At 37.8% G+C, this 23953-nt stretch overlaps 1 protein-coding gene across 5 annotated transcripts in view; it reads left to right on the top strand.

Annotated features, from left to right (window-relative positions):
* The window catches only part of NCK2 (NCK adaptor protein 2), a 77857-nt gene extending 56205 nt beyond the window's left edge, over positions 1-21652 (top strand). For all 5 annotated transcript variants that reach the window (XM_089511380.1, XM_089511383.1, XM_089511382.1 and 2 more), the window contains 2 exons: positions 8888-9609; positions 20232-21652. In XM_089511380.1, the coding sequence (XP_089367506.1) occupies positions 8888-9609; positions 20232-20426 (917 nt within the window). In that variant the 3' untranslated portion in view covers positions 20427-21652. The remainder of the gene's footprint in view (positions 1-8887; positions 9610-20231) is intronic.
* Positions 21653-23953: the final 2301 nt, after the last annotated feature.

The raw sequence follows: 23953 nt of genomic DNA, 5'->3' as shown, positions 1-23953 counted from the left end.
AGCCAGAAAAGTCTTTTGAAAATTGTTTGCTGCAGATTTACCAGAGACTGCACAGTTTTATTCCAAGGGTCTTCAAAGAGACAAAAATGGCATCAAGTAATTGTGTGCAAGTACAGCAGATGTTTTTCAGTTGATCCACCTACAGATCATGAATAAAATTGAGAGTGAATGCTATGCAGGTGCAGCTGTCAGATATTCTGCAAGCCTGCCTCATTCCATCTTCTGTGAGGATCACAGTACTTCTAGCACTTTTTAATGTGGTAGTATCAAAAGTCAGTATATATGTTAACACATGATGGATGTTTGTGAGAGAGAAAAAGGTCATTATAAAAATGCTTGTTCTCATTTTTAGCCAAACCTATATAGCCTGAAGAACTTCAAGAAAGAAAGAAAAAAGCCTTAGACTAGAGATATAAAATAGAAATTCTGAAGCCATGGGACAGGTGGTAGGGTCCCTGGTATGCTAGTGAATATGTTTTCCTTTTCAAAAACCAGGCATGTTATAGTGTTGGAATTTTGATCAGGACCATAGCAAATACATGTTGAGTCTCCCATATCCAGAATTCCAAAATCTGAAAATTTCCCAAAAAACAAAACCTTTTTTCAAGAGTGGCTGAGACAGTGACACCTTTGCTTTCTGGTGGTTCGGTGTACACAAACATTATTTCATGCACAAAATTATTTAAAGTGTATAAAATTACCTTTATTTTATGTATGTAAGGTGTAAAATCAGTGATTCCCAAACTCTGGTCCTCCAGAAACATTCATCATGTGTGTTAATATATGTACTGACTTTTGGACTTCAACTCCCAGAATCCCAGAGTATTGGCTAAGATGGTTGAGGCCTCTGGGAGCTGATCCAAAACCCCTGGAGGACCAGTGTTTGGGAATCACTGGTGTAGATGAAACATAAATTATTATTTTTTTGTTTACATTTAGGTCCCATCTCCAATGTATGTTTGCATATGCAAATACTAGTATTCCAAAATCCAATAAATACATAAAATAAAATCCAAAACACTTCTGGTCCCCAAATATTTTGAACAAGGGAGACATCCTGTAGTTTAACCAAAAAAAAAAAAAAAAGTCCCTCTTTGCCATTACATTGGCTATTTCTTTAAGGGGAAAAAAATCCCCAAAATGCAGAATGGCCCTTAGTTCTGAGATACTGTATCCAATGATAGATTAGGTGCCAGGAAATGAGCAAGTATTCTGTGACATGTTGCTTGTCCAACATCAAACTCCATATCTATATAATATCTATACCCAGGTAACCTCTACTTGCCAAACATAAAATATCTACCAATCTGTGCCAGATATCATGTGGTGTCTGTCCATCACAGTCTTTTGGAGTTTTTAAGGGAAATCTTCCTAATGGTGTTTAATTTTATCATGCAACAGCATATTTGGTCGCAGAACATTAAACTGGTTGAGAGCCAACATGAAATTCCATAGATTGATCTTCCATTAATAAAAATGTAAAACCTTTTGTTTGTATTGTTGATGTTGTGATCTGATTTTAAGACAGTTTGATTTCTTGTAAAAGCAACAGTTTTACTTGGCCATTTTGGTCTGCTTTCTAAACTTAGTAGGTTTTGTTTCTTTTGTTCCCTGTTCTTAGTGCTTAGTCCATTGAAAACTTGCTGCAACAAAATAGATTGTTAAGCATGTCATTCTCATTATCTTTGTATTGGTAACGTTGACATTTTTGGAAGTTATAGTTAACTGATTTAAAGCAAATTCAGTTTATAATAAAGTGTCAAATATTGAACACCATATGCAGATATCACCTTTCAATGCTTTTAAAACTATGTATATGACTCGTTCCTGCCTTAATTCTGCCTCTCCCACCCACACGGAGAATGATGGCATGACTAAAGCAACAGTTTTCCCTCATATAGCTCTACTTTAACTTCATTTGCTTTATATAATATAATCAGTGGTGTCACTGAGCCAGTTTGCACAAGCTCTGTGGAAACGGTTGTTAAAATTGTGAAAAGATGCAGCGACTAAGGAGGTTGAAAGGGGAGCCAGGGAAGAAAAAGGGAGGAGAAGTAGGAAGTGATGGGAACAGAAGCAGAGGATGGAGAGGCAAAAAGGTCAAAGAAAGGGAAGGACTAGTTCATCTAGAGCTCCGGGGGAGAGCCAAGGATGAGACTCGGTTGTTAATTATTTTGAATGACAGCACTGAATATAATAAAGTCATCCATTAATTCAGGCTTATGTAAGATGGTTGCTTCTTATCTGGTATAACTGGGAATAGAGCGAGGACCTATGTTTTGTGTTCACTGAGGTTTTTAGAATAAGAAGAGTGGAACGTGTGGCTTCTCTTCATTTGAATCCAGAGGCACATCAACTCTGTAAAAATAATGCAGTTTGACACCACTTTTAACTGCTGTGGCCCATCCTACAGCATCCTGGGATTTGTAGTTTTGTGAGGCACCAGCACTCTTTGGCAGAGAAGGTTGAATACCTTGGGAAACTACATACTGTATGCCCTGCAGGATTCCATAGGATGGAGCTACAGCACTTATAGTGGTGTCAAAAGTGCATTATTTCTACGTTGCAGATGCATCTCAGGTTACTTGAATGTCAACGTCTGCTGTTGTATGTAATAGGAGTATTTTTTGAGACGAGTGCCTTTTTGAGACTGGTAATGCCGATTTCTGTAGTGGCAATTTAATACCCCCTCCCCAACAAAATTCTTTTAATTAATTTTTTTAAGTTTGTTTTGTTCCATTGAACAAGCTTTAACAAGTCAATGTGGCATTCTTCAACAAGATGACAAGCCATACCTAATTCGGAAAATATCCAACCCCTACATTTCCATGGACATTTTCTCTACTTGAGCAGGAAAGGCAACCAGACACGGTTCTCTGCTGCTCCTTGAAGAAACGTAGGGTACCTTCAAGCATCAGCACTGAACTGACATGAAAGGCTAGTAGGGGAGGGATAGGTGGTTTGATGAGGACTTCTGGGAAATGTCACTCATGTCATTCTGTTGCACTCATCTTCATAGGTCGTAAACTGCATTTTGAACTGTATACCACACACATAATTAATGTTTACTATTCATATTGGTGAGAGTCAGCATGGTGTAGTTGTTTGAGTGTTGGACTAGATTCAAATCCTTGCTCAGCCATGGAAACTCACTGGATGACCTTGTGCAAGCCATACTCTCAGACTAAGGTTGCTACCAGACTGCAGAATTAATGCAATTTTACACCGCTTTAACTGTCAAAGCTCCATCCTATTGGAACCCTGGGATTTGTAGTTTGTTGTGGCATCAGAACTCTCTGAGAGGGAAGGCTAAATATCTCATAAAACTACAGATGCCAAAATTTTGTAGCATTGAACCATGGCAGGGTGTCAAACCACATTAATTCTGCAGTCTAGTGTAGTGTAGTCTAGTGTAGATGAATCCTCAGAGGAAAGGGCAAATCCTCTCTGAGGAACTTCTATCAAGAAAACTCATTGATAAGTCAGAAATGACTTGAAGGCACCCAACAACAACTCATAGTGGCACAACTGAGCAATGCTGCTCTGACTAGTAACTAGGTACTGTTGCTTCTACAAGTTTATAGCAAGCACAGTTCTGTGCATGTTTGCTCAAAAGTAAGTATGTTGAAAGGAGGAGTATCTTTGTGCAAGTGACCAGGAGCGTTTTGGACACAGCTGAGGCTGAGTGTGCCCAATATACTTTTAACTAGAAATGTCTAATGTTAGTTGCATTACTTACATCCCATTTTGACCACCATAACACACTCTGGCTGTCTTTCAAGCATATTCAGAAATCTCAAATGGTCCAGAATGTTGCAGCCAGAGTGTTCGACAGGAGCCAGCTACACAGAATATGGGATTTCTCTTATCCCAACAGCTTTGCTAGTCTTGTTTCTAGGCACAGTTCCAAATGTTGTTTATAACCTATAAAGCTCACTACAACTGGTGAGTAGGCCATTTGAAAGACTCCAATCTCCCATAAAAGCTTGCCTAGATTCTCTTCCTTCTAGGGTTGGCTTTTGGCTTGTGCCCATTGCCATCAGAGTAATATTTGCAGGATCCAAATAAGTCCTTCTTGGTGCCATTTCCAGGTTCTGGAACTGCTTGTTGAGGACAGAGTCAGCTGGCTTCCCACTCTTGCTGCTTTTGTCACACAAAGACATTTTTATTGTGCACCAGCTGGCCTGATGTTGAAGCAGGCTTAAGTGATTGAGTTTTGCCTGTGTCTTGCTATGTTCTTAATTTCTTTGTTTTATGTTATATTTTAGTCAAGACATCATGTTTTTAATCTATTATTATTAGCCAGTTTGAGCACCATTTTTGGTGGAAAGGTGGAAGATAGCCCTGTTTATAAAATAAATTCCACAACTGAGCTGCCACCACTGAAAAGACCCTATTGCGGGTGATCATTTTGCAAAAGTACCCACTCTAGTTTCTCTGAAGTAGGTCTTAGGATTTGGGTAGTTACATATGGAAGAAGGAATTCCTTCTGATAGTTGTGACAAGCTGTTAAGAATTTTAAAAGGGGAAAAACAATTAGTACTTCAAATTCATTTTGGAAATAGTCTGTGAGACCCTGCATCTAATGAAGCAACCCTCAGCCTCAGCCAACATTTTTGTAGCCCTGTTGTGGAACAACTCCTGTTTTCAGTCAGTTTTTTTTTTTTTTTTTATTAAATTTTATTGAAACTTAAAACAGACAATCAAATATACCAACACCAAACATACACAATAACACACTTACATACTCGATGCATTAACCTACTTACAATGGGGATTCAAAAAGAGAAAATAGTAATAATGATATATTGAGAGATAACCCATCATTAAAATAATACGTTTTTATATAGGGAATATTGCTCTATGATCACTTTCTTTCCCCACTCCTATATTTCCCTTCTACATCTTTCCCTTCTCCTATTCCTTGCTTTACTTGCTTTACACGTGTGAAAGATTGATCTAATGACAAAGTTAAGAGAGTAAAGTAAATACTCTAATGTAGGATTTGAAGAATTGCAAAGAAAAAGGAAATATTAAATTAGAATGGGATACGTAGGGGATCAAAAATAGGGAGTAACAAAATCTAAATAATCCGAGGTTCAAAGATAAGGAGAAAAAGAGAGAGATATATATATTACTGCTGTGGATTGATTTCAAATAAAGAAATGAATATAAAGAAATAAAAGGGACACTCAAAGTAGAAAAGACAAAGATATCTAGTAAGATTAGAGAGAGAAGTCAGGGAAGAATGAAGTGAATGAAGGTAGAGGATGGAGGAAGAGTGTTTAAGAGAATGTAAAGTAAGTGATGGAAGGTGAGAGTAAGTGGTAGAAGAAGAGGAGAAAGTGACAGAGTGAAGGTTTGTAAGCGTGAGGATGAAGGCGTAGTAATCGTAGGGAATGGGGAACTGGAAAAGAAAAGTAAGTAGTAATAAGGGGGAAGAGGTTTTAGAAGGAATTTGAAGGAAAGAGAAGGAAACAATGGAGGATCAAAGATAGTTAAGATGAGAAGGAAAGAAGCAGGAGATGGTCAAGCTGTTTTCAGTCAGTTTTTAAAGGAATCCACAATACATTGCAGTGGTCTAAACAAGAGATGGGTCTGGATTAGCAGGTGTAGAAGGATTGCTGAAACTATGCTGACACCTGGTAATAAGTTGAGTGAAGATCAGTAAACTGGAACTCAGCTTTGACAAAATGGTGGTTTTCTGGATGACCTTCAGATTCATGAAGAATGTTTTTCATCTGCACTGCCCTGATTTGGGTTGCTTCTTGATCAGTTTGTCACTGGATGTTAAAGTGTCTGCAGTGGCACAGAGCTTCTTTTAGGTTTGATTTCCTAGTTTTGGTAGCCTTTCAAAATTGTATTATTGAATTGTGCACTGAGGAAAGCCTGTTCTTCCTAACATCACTTTTGTAAAAAAAAAAAAAAAATTGGTAAATAATGCTACTGATTATATGACCAGATTTAAATAACCAAGTATAAGCTTGAGTTACACCTATGCCAGGTAAAACAGAACTGAGTGTAGATTAACAGTAGAGTTACCACTTTCATAATCTTTTTCTGTTTTCTTGGAGAGTACACAGAGTGTAAAATGCTGTAATGAAGCAATTCCTAAACAAAACCTACAAATGTGCAAAAATAGTTGTAAAGCTTAGTGACACAAGACCTCCTATGTATACACATGCTTTTAGTGGAAATGAAATGCTGCAGACTATAATTACAAACCAGCACATAGGTCTATAGAAACAGCGACCTTTACCTGTTGCAGAAATACAAGGAATGAAAAGTACAGATTTCCCCACAGTGCTTTCAGCAGTTGCATTCCTACTGGCAGCTCTGTCAGTACTGCTGAAAAGGAGGTTTATATGTTACGAGGAGGACTCAGGGAGGCTAGAAATCCTATCCCTGGAAGCTGGCCCTTTTCAGATATTTTAAGGCCTAGTGATAGACTGTGATGGCATTGGGGGAATGTACTATATGAATTGCATTAGTTATGTGGTATAAAGAGCATAATTCATTATTAGCCTTCATTCTAAGTTGTTCCTAGTGGATTTAAGTACTAACTTCTTTCTTTATCATCTTGAACCCTACATGAAGTTCAGTTTTCCATGACAGCAGGTGGCCTGTTAGGAACCCCACTGAGGTCCCTGCAGTGTACAGTCCTTTTTGTTCTTAACATTTATTCTACTTGTCATAATGATAAGCATTATCTTTACAAATAACAGTGTGTGGGACTTTTTTCATGCAAGCAACTTTGTGTGGGCTTTGTTCCTACTCTTGTGTTAAAGAAACACTCAGATTTTCCCAGCAATTAACATTAAATGTCATAAGAATGTGGTCACATTGAATGTATGCATTTTGACATTTAATTGCTCTTCCATAATTCTGTAATGCTATCAAAAGATTTTTTTTATTTAAAAAATCCTTTCTTCAATCACTGTGTTAGAAATTCTGAATCATTCACTGTGTATTGTATCATGGTAAGGGATTTCTTTAATTATTTGTGGCTTTTTGTTGTTGGTTAGAAGGACAGACTTGTTCTGAATATTTAGAAATATTTATGGGTGGTGTCCATCCAAATGGAAAATGGCTTAGTCATTGCAATTGAATGAGGAAGTACTGTAGTCATGAATCCAGGGTTCTCTCCCCCCCCCCCTCCGTTTCTTCATAATATTTTATCTTCACAGTTTCCATCTTGGCTTCTTGTATTGTAAGTAGTGTTGATACAGATATATTGTTCAGTTGCAGAGACAGGAATTTTTCATTGTAGATCAGAGTGTAGCCAAAATCTGCTGGACTTTTCTGTTCTATAAAAAGTAAAAGAATTTTTTTCCTGAGATTGTATCACACAGCACAACAACTTGGTTTCATGTTGTCAGCATGCCAAGGTGCACAGCCATTGGATTTTTTAGCATAGGGAAACATTTTGTTGCAATTATTCAGATAAGCACTCAGAAACAATTAAAAGGGAACATGTCAGAATGGAACAAATGTATTAGGCAGAATCATTGTTGTTTTTATCATTTGGATGTTGACGATGCTTAGGGTAGTTTGACCTGTCTAACTTGACTCTCTTTCTCTCTGTGTGTTTGCATGTTAGTTATGCTCTTGCTGCTGCTGTTTCTACTTTTGTTTTGACCAGTAGGTATTTATTTATCCTGGTGACTAACCCTCCAGAATGGGTCAGGTGTGCTGAGCTACCGTAGATGAGCATTAAAGATTTTTTCCCCTGTCTTTTCACATCAGGATTATTTCATTTTATGTAATCCAAAGAGTTTATATCCAGTATTATAGGTAAAATAAAAGAGTGGGGATGCTTCCTCACTTCTGGTGTCTACCCATTATGTTTAAAGTCAGAATGTGGATGGATTTGTGTGCCTTTGTTTATACAGAACTGACTTGCAAAATAAACTTGAATTCTGCTTGGCCCAAAACAAACTGATTCTGCAGCCTAATTGAAGTGCCACATGAGGTTTATTAATCTCTGTGACATGGAACTAATAAATATGGGTTGTCTGTTTTTTGGGTGGAGTACTAAAGGATTGTTCCTGGGTTAGATCTTTATCACAGTGTCATTCAGTGTGAATATTTGTGGTTGGAAATGATGGACATTGTAATGCTGTTTTATTGTTTAGCATATGCTTTAAGATTTTGCTGCAGGTTTTTGAAATCTGTTTCAAGAATATGTCCTTCTTGGTAGTTGTTGGTTACACATTGGAAGATTGTAAAGTTCACTACATGACATTATGCATGATGCATAATGTGCTCATTTGGGTACATTTTTGGTGCTAAAACATTCCAGTGAAGTATACAAGAATAAATCTTTCTGTATATATACTATTTGCTGGTGGGAATTATTTGTATTATATTGCAATGGTGTCAAGACCTGAATGGCAAAGAGAGGCCAGATAGAACTTGTCCAATAACAATTGTTTAACATGTCCTTTTATTTAGGTTGCTTCAAATAAAAGGAAAATTAGATAGTTACATTTTAAGAGATGTTATTCCCACAGTTCAGCCTAAGGCATAACTGGTTATAAAAATAGTATTTCCTTTTCCACTCTGCCTACTGTTCTGTGTGTCTATTAAGACTCTAGTGAATCTGAAAAGAAATGTACGGAAAGGACACATCAAAGCTTCATTTAGCAGTCCTTCTGAGATGAAAGAGAACTTCTTAAAAAGTTAAGATGTTGGGATTTTTTTTCCTGACAGCTTTTCTGGCATGATAATTTAATTCTTAATTCTTTTTTAATTCTAAATTCTTTTGTTGACAGATTCAGGAGATGAATGAGGTATTTTTTTCCAGTTCTATATTGGATCAATAAACTATTTTTATGGAATGCCTATTTAAAACTTCTGTTCTTGTTTTTATTTTTTATTTTAACAGGCTTGGGTAAAACAAAGCGAAAGACGAGTGCCAGAGATGCCTCACCGACCCCTAGTACTGATGCCGAATACCCATCCAATGGTAGTAGTGCTGATCGGATTTATGACTTGAATATCCCAGCATATGTTAAATTTGCCTACGTAGCAGAGAGAGAAGATGAACTGTCTCTTGTAAAGGGATCTCGAGTTATTGTTATGGAAAAATGCAGTGACGGCTGGTGGAGGGGGAGCTACAATGGACAAATTGGCTGGTTTCCTTCAAACTACGTAGTAGAGGAAGTTGAAGAAGCAACCGCTGATTCACCAAGTTTTCTGAGTTTGAGGAAGGGAGCATCTATGAGTAATGGCCAAGCCATGAAAGTACTTCATGTTGTTCAGACGTTGTACCCATTCAGTTCTGTCACAGAAGAAGAGCTCAACTTTGAAAAAGGTGAAACCATGGAAGTCATAGAGAAACCTGAAAATGACCCTGAATGGTGGAAATGTAAAAATGCCCGAGGGCAAATTGGTCTTGTTCCCAAAAACTATGTAGTAATCTTAAGTGATGGCCCTACCATGAACGCTTCCCATCCACCCCAGATAAGCTACACGGGGCCCTCTTCTACAGGACGGTTTGCAGGAAGAGAATGGTATTATGGGAATGTTACTCGGCATCAAGCAGAATGTGCTCTAAATGAGAGAGGAGTAGAAGGGGATTTCCTTGTCAGAGATAGTGAATCTTCGGTAAGTGGAGCTCATATCAGAACTTGAAGGAAAATGGTTGAATTTGATTTTGCAATGATTTCTATGGGGCTATGAGGATAGGTATAGTGGCTTGAGTGTTGGCTTATGATTCTGAAGACCAGGGTTCAAGTCCTTGATCAGCTGTGGAAACCCGCTGGGTGACCTTACCAAGAAACACTCATGCTACATTTGCCTTGGGGTCACCATAAGTTGGAAATGACTTGAAGGTACACAACAACAGCAATAGCAACAACAACAACAAAATAGATATGAAAGAGAAGGGTCCCATACTGGTTGAATATATTAGTTTCCCTGTTACAAAAATAGTGTTCTCCATCATCCATCATTACTGATAATTAAGTTGTTTTTAGAGAGAAACAAAGTAGCAACCAGGACCTCATGTGTGATGTATAGTACATCTTTAAATTATCTGGAATTTTATATAAATTTATCAGTGAGGTTTTCAATAAATTCCATTTTGTATTTCCAACTTTAGTTGTGCCTGGTTGGTTTTTCTGTTTAAAAAGAAATGTTTCTGTGAAGATTTGAGCACAGAAGTATTTCACAAAATAAGACCCAGCTGTCTTGATATCATAGGAAAGTTTTAATTTAATTTATCCTGAATGGATACAACTTCCTTGACGTCCCGTTGTCCCCCCCCCCCCCCCCGGGGTACTCTTTGCATTACTGTTCATGTTCATGTAAAATTTCAGTGTGACAGTGTGCATTCTGAATCTAAGAAGGTTCTGCCAAGGCAAAGTAATATTATGAAGATGCCAGGCACAGATGCTGGCAAAACGTCAGGAAGAAACTCTTCTAGAACATGGCCACATAGCCCGAAAACCCCACAAAAAACAAAACAAAGTAATACTGTTCTCTCAATCTTTTTTCTTCTTGCATATTTGTAAACCTACATCTCCTGCTTCTGGCTTTTTCATATAAATCAATTTAAATTACTTATAAAGAAGAAGACATATTAGTATTTTGCACTAAATACAAGAATTCTAATCCAAATCATGTTTGGTAGTATAATCCCCTTGAAATAAACTGAGCAGAACAATGTGGCACAAGAGTCCTGTGGCACCTTAGAGGCTGATTAATTTTATTGCAGCAGCAGCTGTCATTCGATACAGATGAATAACTTTCAGCTCTTTGATGGGCTTTCTCTCTTGCCACTTCCTGTGGGTTTTACGCTAGGGCTCTCCACAGTTTGCATTTCAAGATGGACTAGTCTAAATGACTTCTTAGGCAGTAAAAAAATCCCTACATATTTCCCTAGCTTTATTTCATACTCTTTTAAAAGTGTACCACTGTCCTTCTTCCAGGATGGTATCTGAGTGTCAGGAGATATTTTATAGACTATTCTGTGCTAAGTCAAATTATTGAGTATTCTGTAAATTCTCCTCTGGTGCAGAGTTTGGCAGTGAAAGCTACAAAACTTTTGTTGTTGTGTGCTTTCAAGACTTCTCTGACTTATGGTGACTCAATCACAGGGTTTCCTGGGTCTGAGAATGTGTGACTTGCTCAAGATCACCCAATGGGTTTCCATGGCCGAGCAGGGAATTAAACCTTTATGTCCAGAGTTGTAGTCCAATGTTCAAACCACTGCACCACACTGGCTCTCAGCAAAGGCTACTCCAGAGAAAGGCTTTGCTACAAAGCTTAATCTAGCAGAAAATTATCTGCCCATTAAAATTTGGCGCTTTAAAGATTGGTAGCTTGCAATACCACATATACATACCTGGGAATAAACCCTACTGAATGGAGTGGAGCTTCCTTCTAAATTCCTTTACATAGTGCTGGCAGAATGGTAACTATAACACATTATATTTTGTAATTTTTAATAGCTTGTTAAAGAAACATTGAAACTTGATTGGGACATTTAAATGTTTCTAGAGGTAACTAGGATTCCAGGTTCGCTGTTTTACCCCATCCCCTCACAGTAGATGCGGAAAGAATGATGGCAGAGCACCACAAAAAGAAAAAATGATGGGAGAAACTTAAGATGATGAAAAAAAATATTATCTGAAATGTATTCAGACTACAGTGGTGGTGGTAGTGGGGGGCAATTCTCAGCCTGTTGAATTTCTCCCACCACTTTCCCCCCAGTAATTAGTTTTTGGAAGGGGGGCATGTTGGTTGTACACCAGATGGCTGGACCAAGTTTTTCATTTCTGCCCATGTTATTTTTTTAATTTTTGTTTTAACACAAATTACTAAAAGAATGGTCATCAACCTAGTTTTGTTGTTTTCTCACCAGGACAGTTTGTGTTTATTTAAGAGAGAAATGTCCTCTCATGGTAGATAATGGCCCTTGGTGTACTTGAATGCTCCACCATATGTTCACAGGGCATGAAATTCAGACCAGCTGCACTAGAAAGGGATGGAGGTGGGGAGAAAACATTTACCGTGTTTCCTGTCTGCTTCACAGCAGTAGATTTAGAGAATGAACAAGAGATCTCTTTTGACTCTGCAGGTGATGTTGAATGTATGGTGCCGATCTTGATTTCTCTCCTGGACAGTGGGGCATAACATGTACTGTATATACACATGTATAAGTCTAGAAATGTTAGTAAAAAATCAACTAAAAAAATCTGGGTCAACTTACTCATGGGTCAGTGTAAGTACTGTACCTTAACTCGTACCCAAAAAGAGACAGAACCGTTCTCTTCTCTGCATATAGTGGTGAAAGTCACTAGCCTGGTATATCCTAGGAAAACCTAAAAGAAGCAACAATCCCCTCTGCTCTCACTGCCATGACACTGATTCTGGCCTTTTTGAATGCCTGGGCAGGAAAACAGTGGTGGCAGCTCTTTAGCATTTTCCCACAAAGGAACTCGCAAAGAGCAGAGGGGGCCAGTGCTTCTTTTAGGTTCTTCCAGGAAGCACTAAGCTCTTTCCTTTCACCACTGTACTCAGAGAAGCGGATGGCTCCTTTTTTTTCTTCAAAAGAGTTATGGTACACTACTTACCTTACTTGGGTAAGCGTTAAAGCCCATATTTTTGTCAAGCTAATTAACCCCATAATATTAACTGTCATGATAGTTGTTCCAGCCACCTGACGTTTTGATTGCATATTTCTGCGCCTTTTTCAAATTCAACAATTTTTTTAAGGTATAATGAGATATAATGATCAGAACATGCTATTCCAAGTGTGAATACATCATAACCTTGTATGAAGGCATTGAAATATTGGCAGCTTTATTTTCAGTGTCTTTCCTAATTTCAAACATTAATATTTCCGTTTTCAAACTGCTGTACTCTAGTTTTTCTTTTAGTTGTCCATGATGATTACCACATCCTTATCCTGGTCATTCCCTTCAGCCTCAGATCTTGTCAGTATACTGTATGTGCTAACTTAGAAACTGGCCAAAGCACCTTTGAGTATTCCTTGCCTAAGAAAACCCTATAAAATTCAGGGGGAGGCCATACGTTGACAGGCGACTTTAAGGGTGCATGCATACACATAGAGAGATTATTTTACATGTAACTTGCTCTGAACTCACTTGGCCCTTTTATTGCATTTTACAGCTTGTTTTCATTTCAACCCTGAATAGTTTTGATTCTGTTTGTCTAGGTTTTTGAGTTGTTTTGCTGTCTAGTTTATTATTTTGTGTTAGACACAAATAGAGGTTTTACTTTATATGCAGGTTATCACATTGTTAGACTTGTGGGGTGCCTTAGGTAATTGACTCTGACTCCAAGCCATTATTTTTTGTATGTGGCTTGAGGCTCTAGTATGAAACTCAGAGTAGATCCCTTATGCCATAGGTCTGACTACTTCCTTTCCCTGTCATATTTTAAACTATTTGAACATGGACAATAAAACCAGATTCACTTATATAGGTTTTCATACATTTTTGCTGCATTTAACTAGCAAGTAATTAGTTCATGTTTATCATTTGCAGTAGAGTTTTAAAGACACCCTTAAAAATATTTCTTTAGGATTATGTTTCATAATGGTGTGCTGCCAAGTTCTAACATAATACTTTAATATTTAAAATTTTAAAAATAATCACTTGTACCTACGATACTCTGTCTGTAGATAGAAGGAAAGGTACCTCCACATAATTTTCAAGGATTCCTTTTCCTCTGGCAACACAGTCACCTTATTCAGCAGGGTATCCCCAGTCTTCTATATAGTATTTCCAAGTAAGAGAGCAATAGTTTATACAGTGCGCCCGCGCTCAAGCCGCGGGGCGCACGCAGGGCGGAAGGGGCGGCGCATCCCATTCAATTGAATGGGCGTGCGTGCCCCGCGCCGCTGCGCACGAGCCCCATTGTTTCCAATGGGGCTCGAGCACAGGTGGAATTCGCCTTACGCGGAGGGATCCGGAACGGATCCCCCGCGTAAGGCGAGGACGGACTGTATAAAGTAATCTGGAGGCATCATGGGTGAAGTGAGATCTGAATCATTCTTTCTCAGGTGTGCTCTGTGCCAAGTCCAGCAGGAAGTAGTAGTAATTGTGGTGGTGGCGGTTGAGTCTCCCTTATCCAAAATGTTTGAGGCCAGAGGTGTTTTAGATTTTTGAGTTTTTCAGATTTTGGAATATTTGCATATACATACATATTGAGATATTTTGCGATGAGACCCAAGTCTAAATGTTAAATTTATTTATGTTTCTTATATACCTTATATACACAGACTAAAAGTAATTTTGTTCACAATTTTTGAAATATTTTTATGCAAGAAACAAAATTTGATTACATTGAACCATCAGAAAACAAAGGTGTCACTATCCCAGCCACCTATGCGGACAATTTTGGATTTTTGGATATTTTGGATTTTGGAATTCCAAATAAGGAAGACTCAATCTCTACCATATTCATAGAAATGTGGGGTAAGGGAATGGGGTAGGAGCTTCTCACCACATATAGTTTGTAGGCAACTTAACTCCTTTCCTCTCTCCTGCAAATTGAAATTTCTACACAAAAGATCACCAAGAAACCATCTGTGGTTCCAGGTGCCCATATTTGCTGTCAAGCAGTTTGTGGATTTGAAAAACTGCATGCAAAGCCTTACTGCTAACCATGGATTCTTAGGAAACGTATTCAGAGTAGCCATGCAACAAAATGCAAAGTCCACAAAACAATGATGCCTTTATTGGGTTAGCTAAGAAGCACAAAATACATAATGCAAGCTTTCAGAGCTTCACTGGCTTCTTCATCAGGTAAAGGTGTTAGAAATCATACAGGATAATAAAGGTGACAGTGTTAGACCATGCCTTATGAAGAGTGACTTAGGGAGCTGGGTATGTTTAACTTGGAGAAGAGAAGGTTAAGAGGTGATAGGATAGCCCTGTTTAAGTATTTGAAAGAGTGTCATACTGAGGAATGAATTGACAAAACCACCTCTGAGTATTCGTTGCATAAGAAAACCCTATGAAATCCATGGGGTTGCCACAAGTTGACAAGTGACTTGAAGGTACATGCACACACATTTATTTGCTATTATTTCTGAGGAGAATTAACTATACTTTTAAAAATTGACTGGGTGGATGAAGGAAAAGTATTCCATTTTAATTGTTCTAATTCTTGTAGATATGGTTCAATATGTTGTCTGGAAAATGGAGGAATGGGTGAGACTTTTATTCATAACAGCACTGAGGACCTCAGCTTTGTTAAAAACAGAAAGCAGAATCAGTTTCTGGTTTGCCAAACTTTGTGAGAATAGGTGCATCATAGGTCACACACATTTTGCAGAATCGTGTGTGAGGCTTTTGAGCTGGCATGTGAAAATGTCTACAGACACAAGTGGGTGTGAGAGTCAAAGTCAGACTGTAGCATCTGGCCTGTGATATTCTAGTACTTTCCAACTAGTTTTATTCAGTAAAGGTTAACATGAAAGTGGGGGGAAACAGTCTGCGTATTCTGTATAAAATTGCGTTGGATAAATTGATATTCAAAAATACATTGCTCCTTTCACATTTTCTTGTCCTTTAATAGTATTCTTATTGATTATTTAGACTCTAAGGAGTCTTGTGCATGATCAAAATTACTTCTCCAAATGGACTGGTGTAAGGCTGCTTTTAGGATTGATTTTAGGGAGTATATAAATTGAACAGTACTAGCTGTTGGAAGTACCAAGGGGGCGCTGAACGTTCCACCAGTAATCTTGTAAAATTATAACCCCCTCTGTCAATTTAAAAAACTGAAATTTTGACATGGACTATTGATGTGATCCAGCCAGGTTCTTGATGGGCTTTTACGTGTAAGCAGGTTTTCATGCATCATGGCAGATATCCCAGTCATAGAAAAGGGTTAGAAGATCTAGATTGACAGAACAAGTCAAAAAGAAGACAGAACAGTTGTATCGCAGAGTATGGATAAAAGAGAACTTATGGATAAGCAAGTATTGTAATTGGAGCAGAGAACAGACTAGGGAGCAAACTGAAATAACCAATTCCTATAGGCAAACCTTATAACGATCGCTTTGCCTATTTTCTGCTATTAGTTCAGCTTGCTTGCAGAGCATTTATATCTCTTCCATTACATCTTCTCTGTTAAGCAGGGTTGGCTGGTTTAAGCCAAATGCCTTGTAAAATAAAACACTTCCTTAAAAAAAGGTGTATTCGTGTGTGTGTGTATAGAAAGTCTGACCATTATTACTATTTTGCAGCCCTCTTACTAGAACAGCAATTACCATTTGAATTTAAATATTTTTACTTTAACAGTTTGTTGTACATTGTTGGGCCAGTATCCAATGACAGTTGCTTCTTTTTAATCACTTTGTTTTACAATGCAAGAAGTGCCATTCAGAAACCAATCCTTCAATAAATTCAACCAAAACAACTTGCTTTAAAAAGAGCAATTCTTAAAAAACAATTATTATTTAAGCCAGTGGCCCTAACATCTGAATGGTATTTTGCTAATTAATTTTCTGATTTGGTCTTATATTGGTGTGGCTTAAAACATTAATGTAAAATCCTAGTTTACCACCACCACCTGCACAAAACAACAACACATTTTACACACACACATACACATGCAACACATACCTGGGTTTTTTGGTGGGTGTTTAACTGTCTTCCCCAACCCCACTATTGAGATTTGAGACCAGTTGGCCACTATGATGTCTCTGATCCTTCTGGATCCACTGTTTTCTGCTCCCTCTTTCCCCTAATAAGCACTTTTTCCTCTTCCAAAATTTCTGAACTCGTTACAGTTAAAGTCACTGTTGTGCCATTGCCACCTTTTCCTTGTTCTTGTTGTTTGGACTCCTGAGGCTGAAGTTTTGCAGTTTTTGGAAGAATAATTGAGTAGTACACAATCAAGTATAACCAAAGATACAGAAATATCATTCTTTGAATTAGAAAAGAGTGGACAAAGGAATACTAGTTCTGCACTGTTGATGAGACTGCATACCCACACCATTGTTTGGGTAACAATGGTTTGCAGCAGGAAAAACATTGTCATTTATTAATGAGGAATGGAAGGATTTTTTTTTAATTGTTGAGCATTTCAAAACATTGTCACATGGGTTTTCTCAGAGTTGGTCAGTCTGGATGGCACAGAACAGCTCTGCGTTGCTGTGCAGACAAAGTATTCAAAATGCCACTTACAGGCAGTGACCCATAGCAAACAACTGGTTCAGACGTGCCCTCAAAGTGCTTGTGAGCGCTATGTACAACTCCAGAGGTCTAGGCATGGGAAAGATTGCGTGCAAACCATCCAGCTGTAGCAGCTATGTCCAGTGGGAAAAGGAGCAAAAATATCTGCCAAGAACTGAAACAAAAAAGGCAAAGAGAAACAAAATATAAAAATAAACTGCCTTGGAACAAGTTCAAGGAAGGCAGCAGGGAATTGCTTTAGACTGCCTTTAACCTCCATGCAATATATAGAATGGCAGTGTTAAGGTTTAAAAAGCGACTTTTTTAGAAAGACTTTAATTGAATGGAATATTTGCAGTGGGAAGAAACCATGAACAAATATTTCCTAATACGTTTACATTTTCTCCATGTTTCCTGTGTTATTTAAAATATGAGGCTATGGTAAGTAGGAGGGAAATAGCCTGAGAGCAGCTGTTCAAGATCTTCAGGTCCTCCTAACTGGCAATTCTTCTCTTTAAATACCTAAAATATGGTCTTATCTTTGCCTTCTTCAAAGAATAATGACATGAAAGGAGAAGCAATGTATTTTATATGAGTAGTAAATCTTGCATCTGGTTGTTTTTTATGTCACCCATTCAGCAAGAATTACTTTTAAAATGACAGAAAAACACCATTCAGTTTCTATATCTGCCTTCCAAATAAGGCAGTTGTACTGTATATCCCATGCTCAGATTGGTTCCCACACTCATGGACAATCTGCTGCAGACAAAGAAAGCAGCCATGGTACTGCATTTTGTTTTCCATGGCACTTTGTTGTTGAGGCTGTCATAATGTTACTCTGTGAAAACAAAATGCAGTTCTCTTTACAGATCTATCTTGTCTTCTATAGTTGTCTTACCTATGGTAAATCTGACTTCATTATTAACAACTTACTGTTCTGAGTAGTAGGCAGCACTACAGGATGAGGTAGAGAAAAGATGTGATGGGGCTTTCCACTCCAGAATGATCAGATTAGCTGTTCTTCACCATAATATTTATCTCCAGAATTCCTTCCTTGCAAGTGACTCCTCTGTTTCAAGAGAAATTAGTGTCACATACATGTTTTGTGCTGTATAATGTACAGTTGTGTCCAAAACATGTTCTAGTAGCCAGCAATGCTATGTTTGATCATTAAGATATGCATTTCCTAGTCTGTCTTTTGAATTTTTAGTGATTTTCTAACACTAGGATTTATTGCCAGAAAATGCCAGTGTAGTAACTTGTTAGAAATGTTCATTGCATTTTATCTAAAGAAATGATTAAAACCGACCTCTTTGTGATTATACATCCTAACCATTCTCTTCCTGATTGATCTTAGTATCTCTTAGTATTTTGAAGGTGGGTGAGGGTATGGATGACAGAAACAATACATAGATATTTGGTGTCCGTGTTTCTGCACAATGTGGAGATCAACCCAGAAATGTGTTGGCTGACTGGCAATTTGAGAAGGTGGGTTGGACATGGAAGACAACATGTCTCAGACAGAGAGCTACAACTGGAGAGTTAAATCACTGGAATTACCAGAATGCCTGGATGGAGTAGTAGAAAGCTCCACCTTTGAAATGAGTTGTATCCAAAATAATTGCTGGTAAATTCTGTACTACCCTCCTTTTAGCTATGAGTGGAATATAGCTCTGTGCCTCTAAGTGAAGGTGGAGATGAAGAGTTCCGATAATCCTTAAGGAAGTATACATTAACAGTGCAGTATTGTTCATGAATTATTACCATGGAGCTTAGTAATGGGATGTGCTTAATAATATCCTACCCAAGAAGGCTTTCTTAGTAATAGATACAATCTTTTATGCTAGTCACACCCAGTTCTTTAACAAAAAAGAACTTTCAGCAATCTAAACACAGTATAGCAGTGGAACCTGAACTATTTTCTTTTGGTAATATTTAACTAATGTTGCTAGTGCTGTTCTTTCCAACAGATGTACCTCATTCATTTGGCCTAAAACAGGTGTACAAAATGCTATACAAATAGAGTATTACATGTAGTTTAATGTAGATTAAAAGAAAATGGGAGGTATCAATATTCAGTTTAGACAACACTCATTGCATTAGTGCTTTTTCAGTTTACGGAACAGTCAGGTTTATACATAGTAAAAATAAACCAGGTACTTAAAACACTTGAAGAAATGTTGGCATGTCTGTTGCATAGTGAAATAAGAGAACCAGATTTCAACTATCTGTATTTGGGAGTAATTTGATATTGTAAAAAAAATTTCTGTTGCCATGTTGTTAAATGCTTAATTGGATGAACCTTGCCATCTGTATATAGGTGAAAGGTACATTTTTTAGCACAAAGCAAAAAAGGCCCTCTTGTGGCCATGGAGTCGACCATCAGGCTTTTCTGTATGAATATCCAGTATTGTTTAAAATGCTTACACAAGTTGGGTCTCCCTTCTCTGGTTTCGGAAATCCAAAATACTCCAGAAACAAAACTGTTTTTCATGGTTGCTGAGACAGTGACAGGTTTGCTTCCTCATGGTTCAGTGTATACAAATTTTGTTTCATGCACAAAAATCTTTTTAAAATGTATAAAATTACTTCCATGCTATACACCATATAAGGCGTATATGAAACAGAAATGAAGTTTGTTTTTAGACTTGTGTCCCATCTCCAAGATTTTTCTTATGTGTGTGTGTACACACACACACACACACACACACACACACACGCAAATACAAGTATTCCAATTTTTTAAAAAAATCCACCCAAAATTCAAAACTTCTGGTCCAAAGCATTTCATATAAGGGACACACAAGGGATAATGGAGACCTATTTTTCACTCAGTAGGTGTTGGCCTCTAATTTAAACTAGTAATATTCGGGCCATGTGCATAAATTTAATGTCTCTATGGTGGTTTTGAGATGTTTTTTCACTTAGCTGTATAGAATGTTTATGCTGTTGGTAGTTTACAGTTTAAAATATCGAAATGAAAGAAGACAGCTCCTTTGCCTCATAACAGTCTTATTAAATCACATATTTGCAATCCATCTTTAACACTGTTCTTTTCCTTTCTCTTCACAGCCCAGTGACTTCTCAGTATCGCTAAAGGCATCAGGGAAGAACAAACATTTCAAGGTGCAGCTGGTGGACAGTGTCTATTGCATTGGGCAGCGTCGATTTAATACTATGGATGAGTTGGTGGAACACTACAAAAAGGCTCCTATCTTCACCAGTGAACATGGGGAAAAGTTATATCTCGTCAAAGCACTTCAGTGACATTGAAGATGGACTAGGCCTGCCAAGGCCTCTTATAACTTCCAAGCCTTAGGTCTGAGATTCACTTTTATAGAGCAGAGCAGTCTATACCAGTCTGAGATAGTCGTCGAGAACGACCTTTTCTAAAGTATTTGCTCTGTTGATTATATTCTTTCTCTCTTTGACCCCCCTTTTTTTTGTTTGCCTACTTTGTCTTTTAAAAAGTTCAGTTGTTTCACATGCCCCCTCAGGTTGAAAATCTCACTTAAGTGACCATTGCAAGTACTCAGTTTGTTCCCTGGGTTCTAAACCCCTCTCTTCTGTGTACGTTTACATAGTTAATTCACATAAATGAGGGGCGTTCTCAGTATAAAACAGTGTTAAATTGTTCTGGTAGTGAATGTTAGCAAAAAGCTAGCAGAACTCGTCATTAAGAGACTGGGCACGGTTGGAATGCACTGAACCTGCAGCTAACTAAGTGAAACATAGTAGGCATAACAGGTTTTGGCTGTGAGTTCTGTAGCTATTTTGCTTACCAAGTAGTATATTCCAGAAATTCCTAGTATCTAGAAGCATTCTTTACACTCTCTATTCAACTATTACATTGCCTCCTTGACTCTTTGTGAAGAGTACACTAACTAAAGCATTTTGTAATAGAAATTCTTAAACTACTACGGTAAGATTGTAGTTAAAGAAAACTATCTAGCGTACTTTGACATGTAATTGCAACAGAGATGTTTCATTGAAAGTTGGTTACTTAGAGAATCATTGAATTGTAATGGTTGAATGTTTTGGTAATATACAACCAAATGTGCCATCCACATAATGCTTTTTCTTCTTGCCCTTCTGCTTGTTTGAATTAAACAATTATGTATTTAATTCTTAAAGTAATATGTATCTGTAGCTGATTGACACTAATACAGAAGTTTAATAAACATAACTAATTATGGGTGGGTGGGGCTTCCAACACATACATGCATACATATAATATATATCTATATATATTTGCATTACAGAAAAGAAATCAGGGTTTACAAAAGGTGGTGTGATTGATAGTGAGACACACAGAATGTTATATGAAGAAAATGCTTTTTCTTTTTCTTTTCTTTTAACCTTCTTATGGTTTTAAATATAGTCTTGATGGCACATTCCTGAAATTGGAGAAAGAAAAAAAAGGACCTTATGATCCAAGAAATTTGCATACCCATTTTTTTTGATATTGTAATAAAAAAAAGGTATCATATGAAGATGGAGTATTGAATTTATCATTTAGTAATGGCCTTGACAATGATACAGCATGATAAAATGTGGTAGATTTTTTTCACATTCATATATTGAGCATAAGGTCTGAGTGACTTGAAAAGGCTGGATAAAATTGCTGATATTCTCTCTTTTTTTAAAAAAATGACATCATGAATACAGTAGTTAGAATTTTAAATGTATGCACAGTTGCAGTGTTTATTTGTCTGAACTCCAATGTTATGCTAATACCAGGACCACCACAACCTTTATAATTTCTTCTCAAGGGCGGGCTACAGACCGCCGCTTTGTGGCGGTCTGCCGCCGCCGCCGCTTGCTCCATGCGGGAGCCGTAGCAGTCACACCACGCGGCTGCCGCGTGGAGCAAAAAAGGAGCTCCAAAATGGAGCTCCTTCTTGCGGCGCCTCTGTGACGTCGCGAGGCGCCGCTGGCGCATTCGCGATGTCATAGGCGCCGCGACACGTCTGGACGCTATGCATCCGATACGTAAAGATGGCGGCGCCCGTATGAACAGGGCGCCGCCATCTTGTACGTATTCTATACGTACTAGGGTTAGGGGGGTGCGGAAGCATCGCCCCTTCCTAACCCTAGTACGTATAGAATACGTACTAAATGGCGGTGTGTAACCCGCCAAGGTCTGCATTTAAGCACCATCTGCATAGCAAGCTTTGCTACTTCTTAACTTGTATCATCGAAGATGACCATTCTTTGTAGTATGGAAACGAGAGTGGGTAAGATAACTCCACAAGGTGATTAAAACCCTCTTGGGTTGCTTTATACTGTATACACTGATCGCTTACAGGAGGATTAGACAAATTTATGGAAGATTGGTATGGCTGGTAGCCATGATGGCTATATGGAGTATTCATGTTCAGTTCAGTATATCTCTGAATACCAGTTGGTGGCAAGAAGGTAGAGCCACTATGGCAAATACGATACAGCACTGGATGGTTCTTTTGAATGAATGAATGCAGCAAGGCTATGTTTATATTCTCACTGAAGGTATACTGTTGTCTTAGGTTCTGGGTCAGAGCATGTGTATTTAACATGTCTAGGCCACAGTAATTTACTTTGACTGACTTGTATTTATGTTAAAGAGAACTTGCTCTGGTAGTTAAAGAGCTTTGACTTGCAGCCTTAGGATCCAGTGGTGCTTAGTAGGCTTAAATCCAAGTATATTCTTGTTTTGCTTATGTGCCACAACTGTAAATACGTTTAGTTGCCAGCTGTCAGGAACAAAGACATTTGAAGCCAAATCAGGAAGTTGTACCTTTATTCTGGTATCCTGTCTAACAGAAGCTGGCGGCAGACACTTGAGAATCAGTTGGCAGCAGATCCTTTTGTCTCTCCACAGGCAAGATTCTTCTCCACCTCCAGCTTAATGACTGGTTGAAGCTCTACATGCATAAACACTTTATTTAAAATGAGTTCAGCTCATCTGATGTAACTGTGGATGATTTCATCCATGAATGGTTAGTATGCTATGAGTCTGCTCATGAGCTTAGTAGAGCATGCTGATCCTCAGATAATCATTCACTGTGATTCAAAGAAATCTTTTCCTCCATTTTAAGTTGTTTTCAAAGGTATTCATTTTTATTGTATATTTTTTCTAGGAGATAAATAGCTGCACCTGGTGTTTATTTTTGGATTGCCACTTTAAGCTTTTCGAAGATGAATCTACATGTGAATTCTAATTGATGATAAGTTATTGCATAAATTAGGCTGCAACCCTTTTTAAAGGGGGTTTGTTTTTCATGTATTAAATCGAACCTTTATTTGGGGTGGAACAGTTGTGTACAATAGACCAATATTCTCCATGTTGCTTTCTGTTTCATTAGAACAAGAATTGTTTGCCTTTACTGCTAAAATATGCTTGCTCATTATGTTCTAGACACAGAGACTTGTATTTTTTGTCTTCAACAATTGGCAGTTTATCACACCTTAAATGCAAAATAAATAGCTCAGATAATTTCTTCCAGTGGATACTTTCTCATCACTGAATTCAGTAATTGACTTAACACTTAGCCACTTGTATTCAAATCCTTCTAGCATTCCTCTTTCTCTGCATTTAATCTCAAAAACATGTCCTTTTAAGAGTTTATTAAAGAGTTGTTTTTTAATGGAGTCTTCCTTAAACATAGATAATAATGATTAATTTTAAAGAGTTTTTATTAAAGGCAACATTTCTTTAACAAAGGGTTTCTATGCTAGTGAACTAGGGCTGGTCCAAAGATTTAGTCATCAAAGTGGCAGATAATCCTTTTAAGCATTTGTACTGTCCCTGTTCT

This window comes from Sceloporus occidentalis, unplaced genomic scaffold (genome assembly GCF_023333645.1).
Source record: "Sceloporus occidentalis isolate IW3139 unplaced genomic scaffold, rSceOcc1.0.p SCAF_2, whole genome shotgun sequence".
NCBI lineage: Eukaryota > Metazoa > Chordata > Lepidosauria > Squamata > Phrynosomatidae > Sceloporus > Sceloporus occidentalis.
This window is presented reverse-complemented; position numbering and strand designations above follow the sequence as displayed.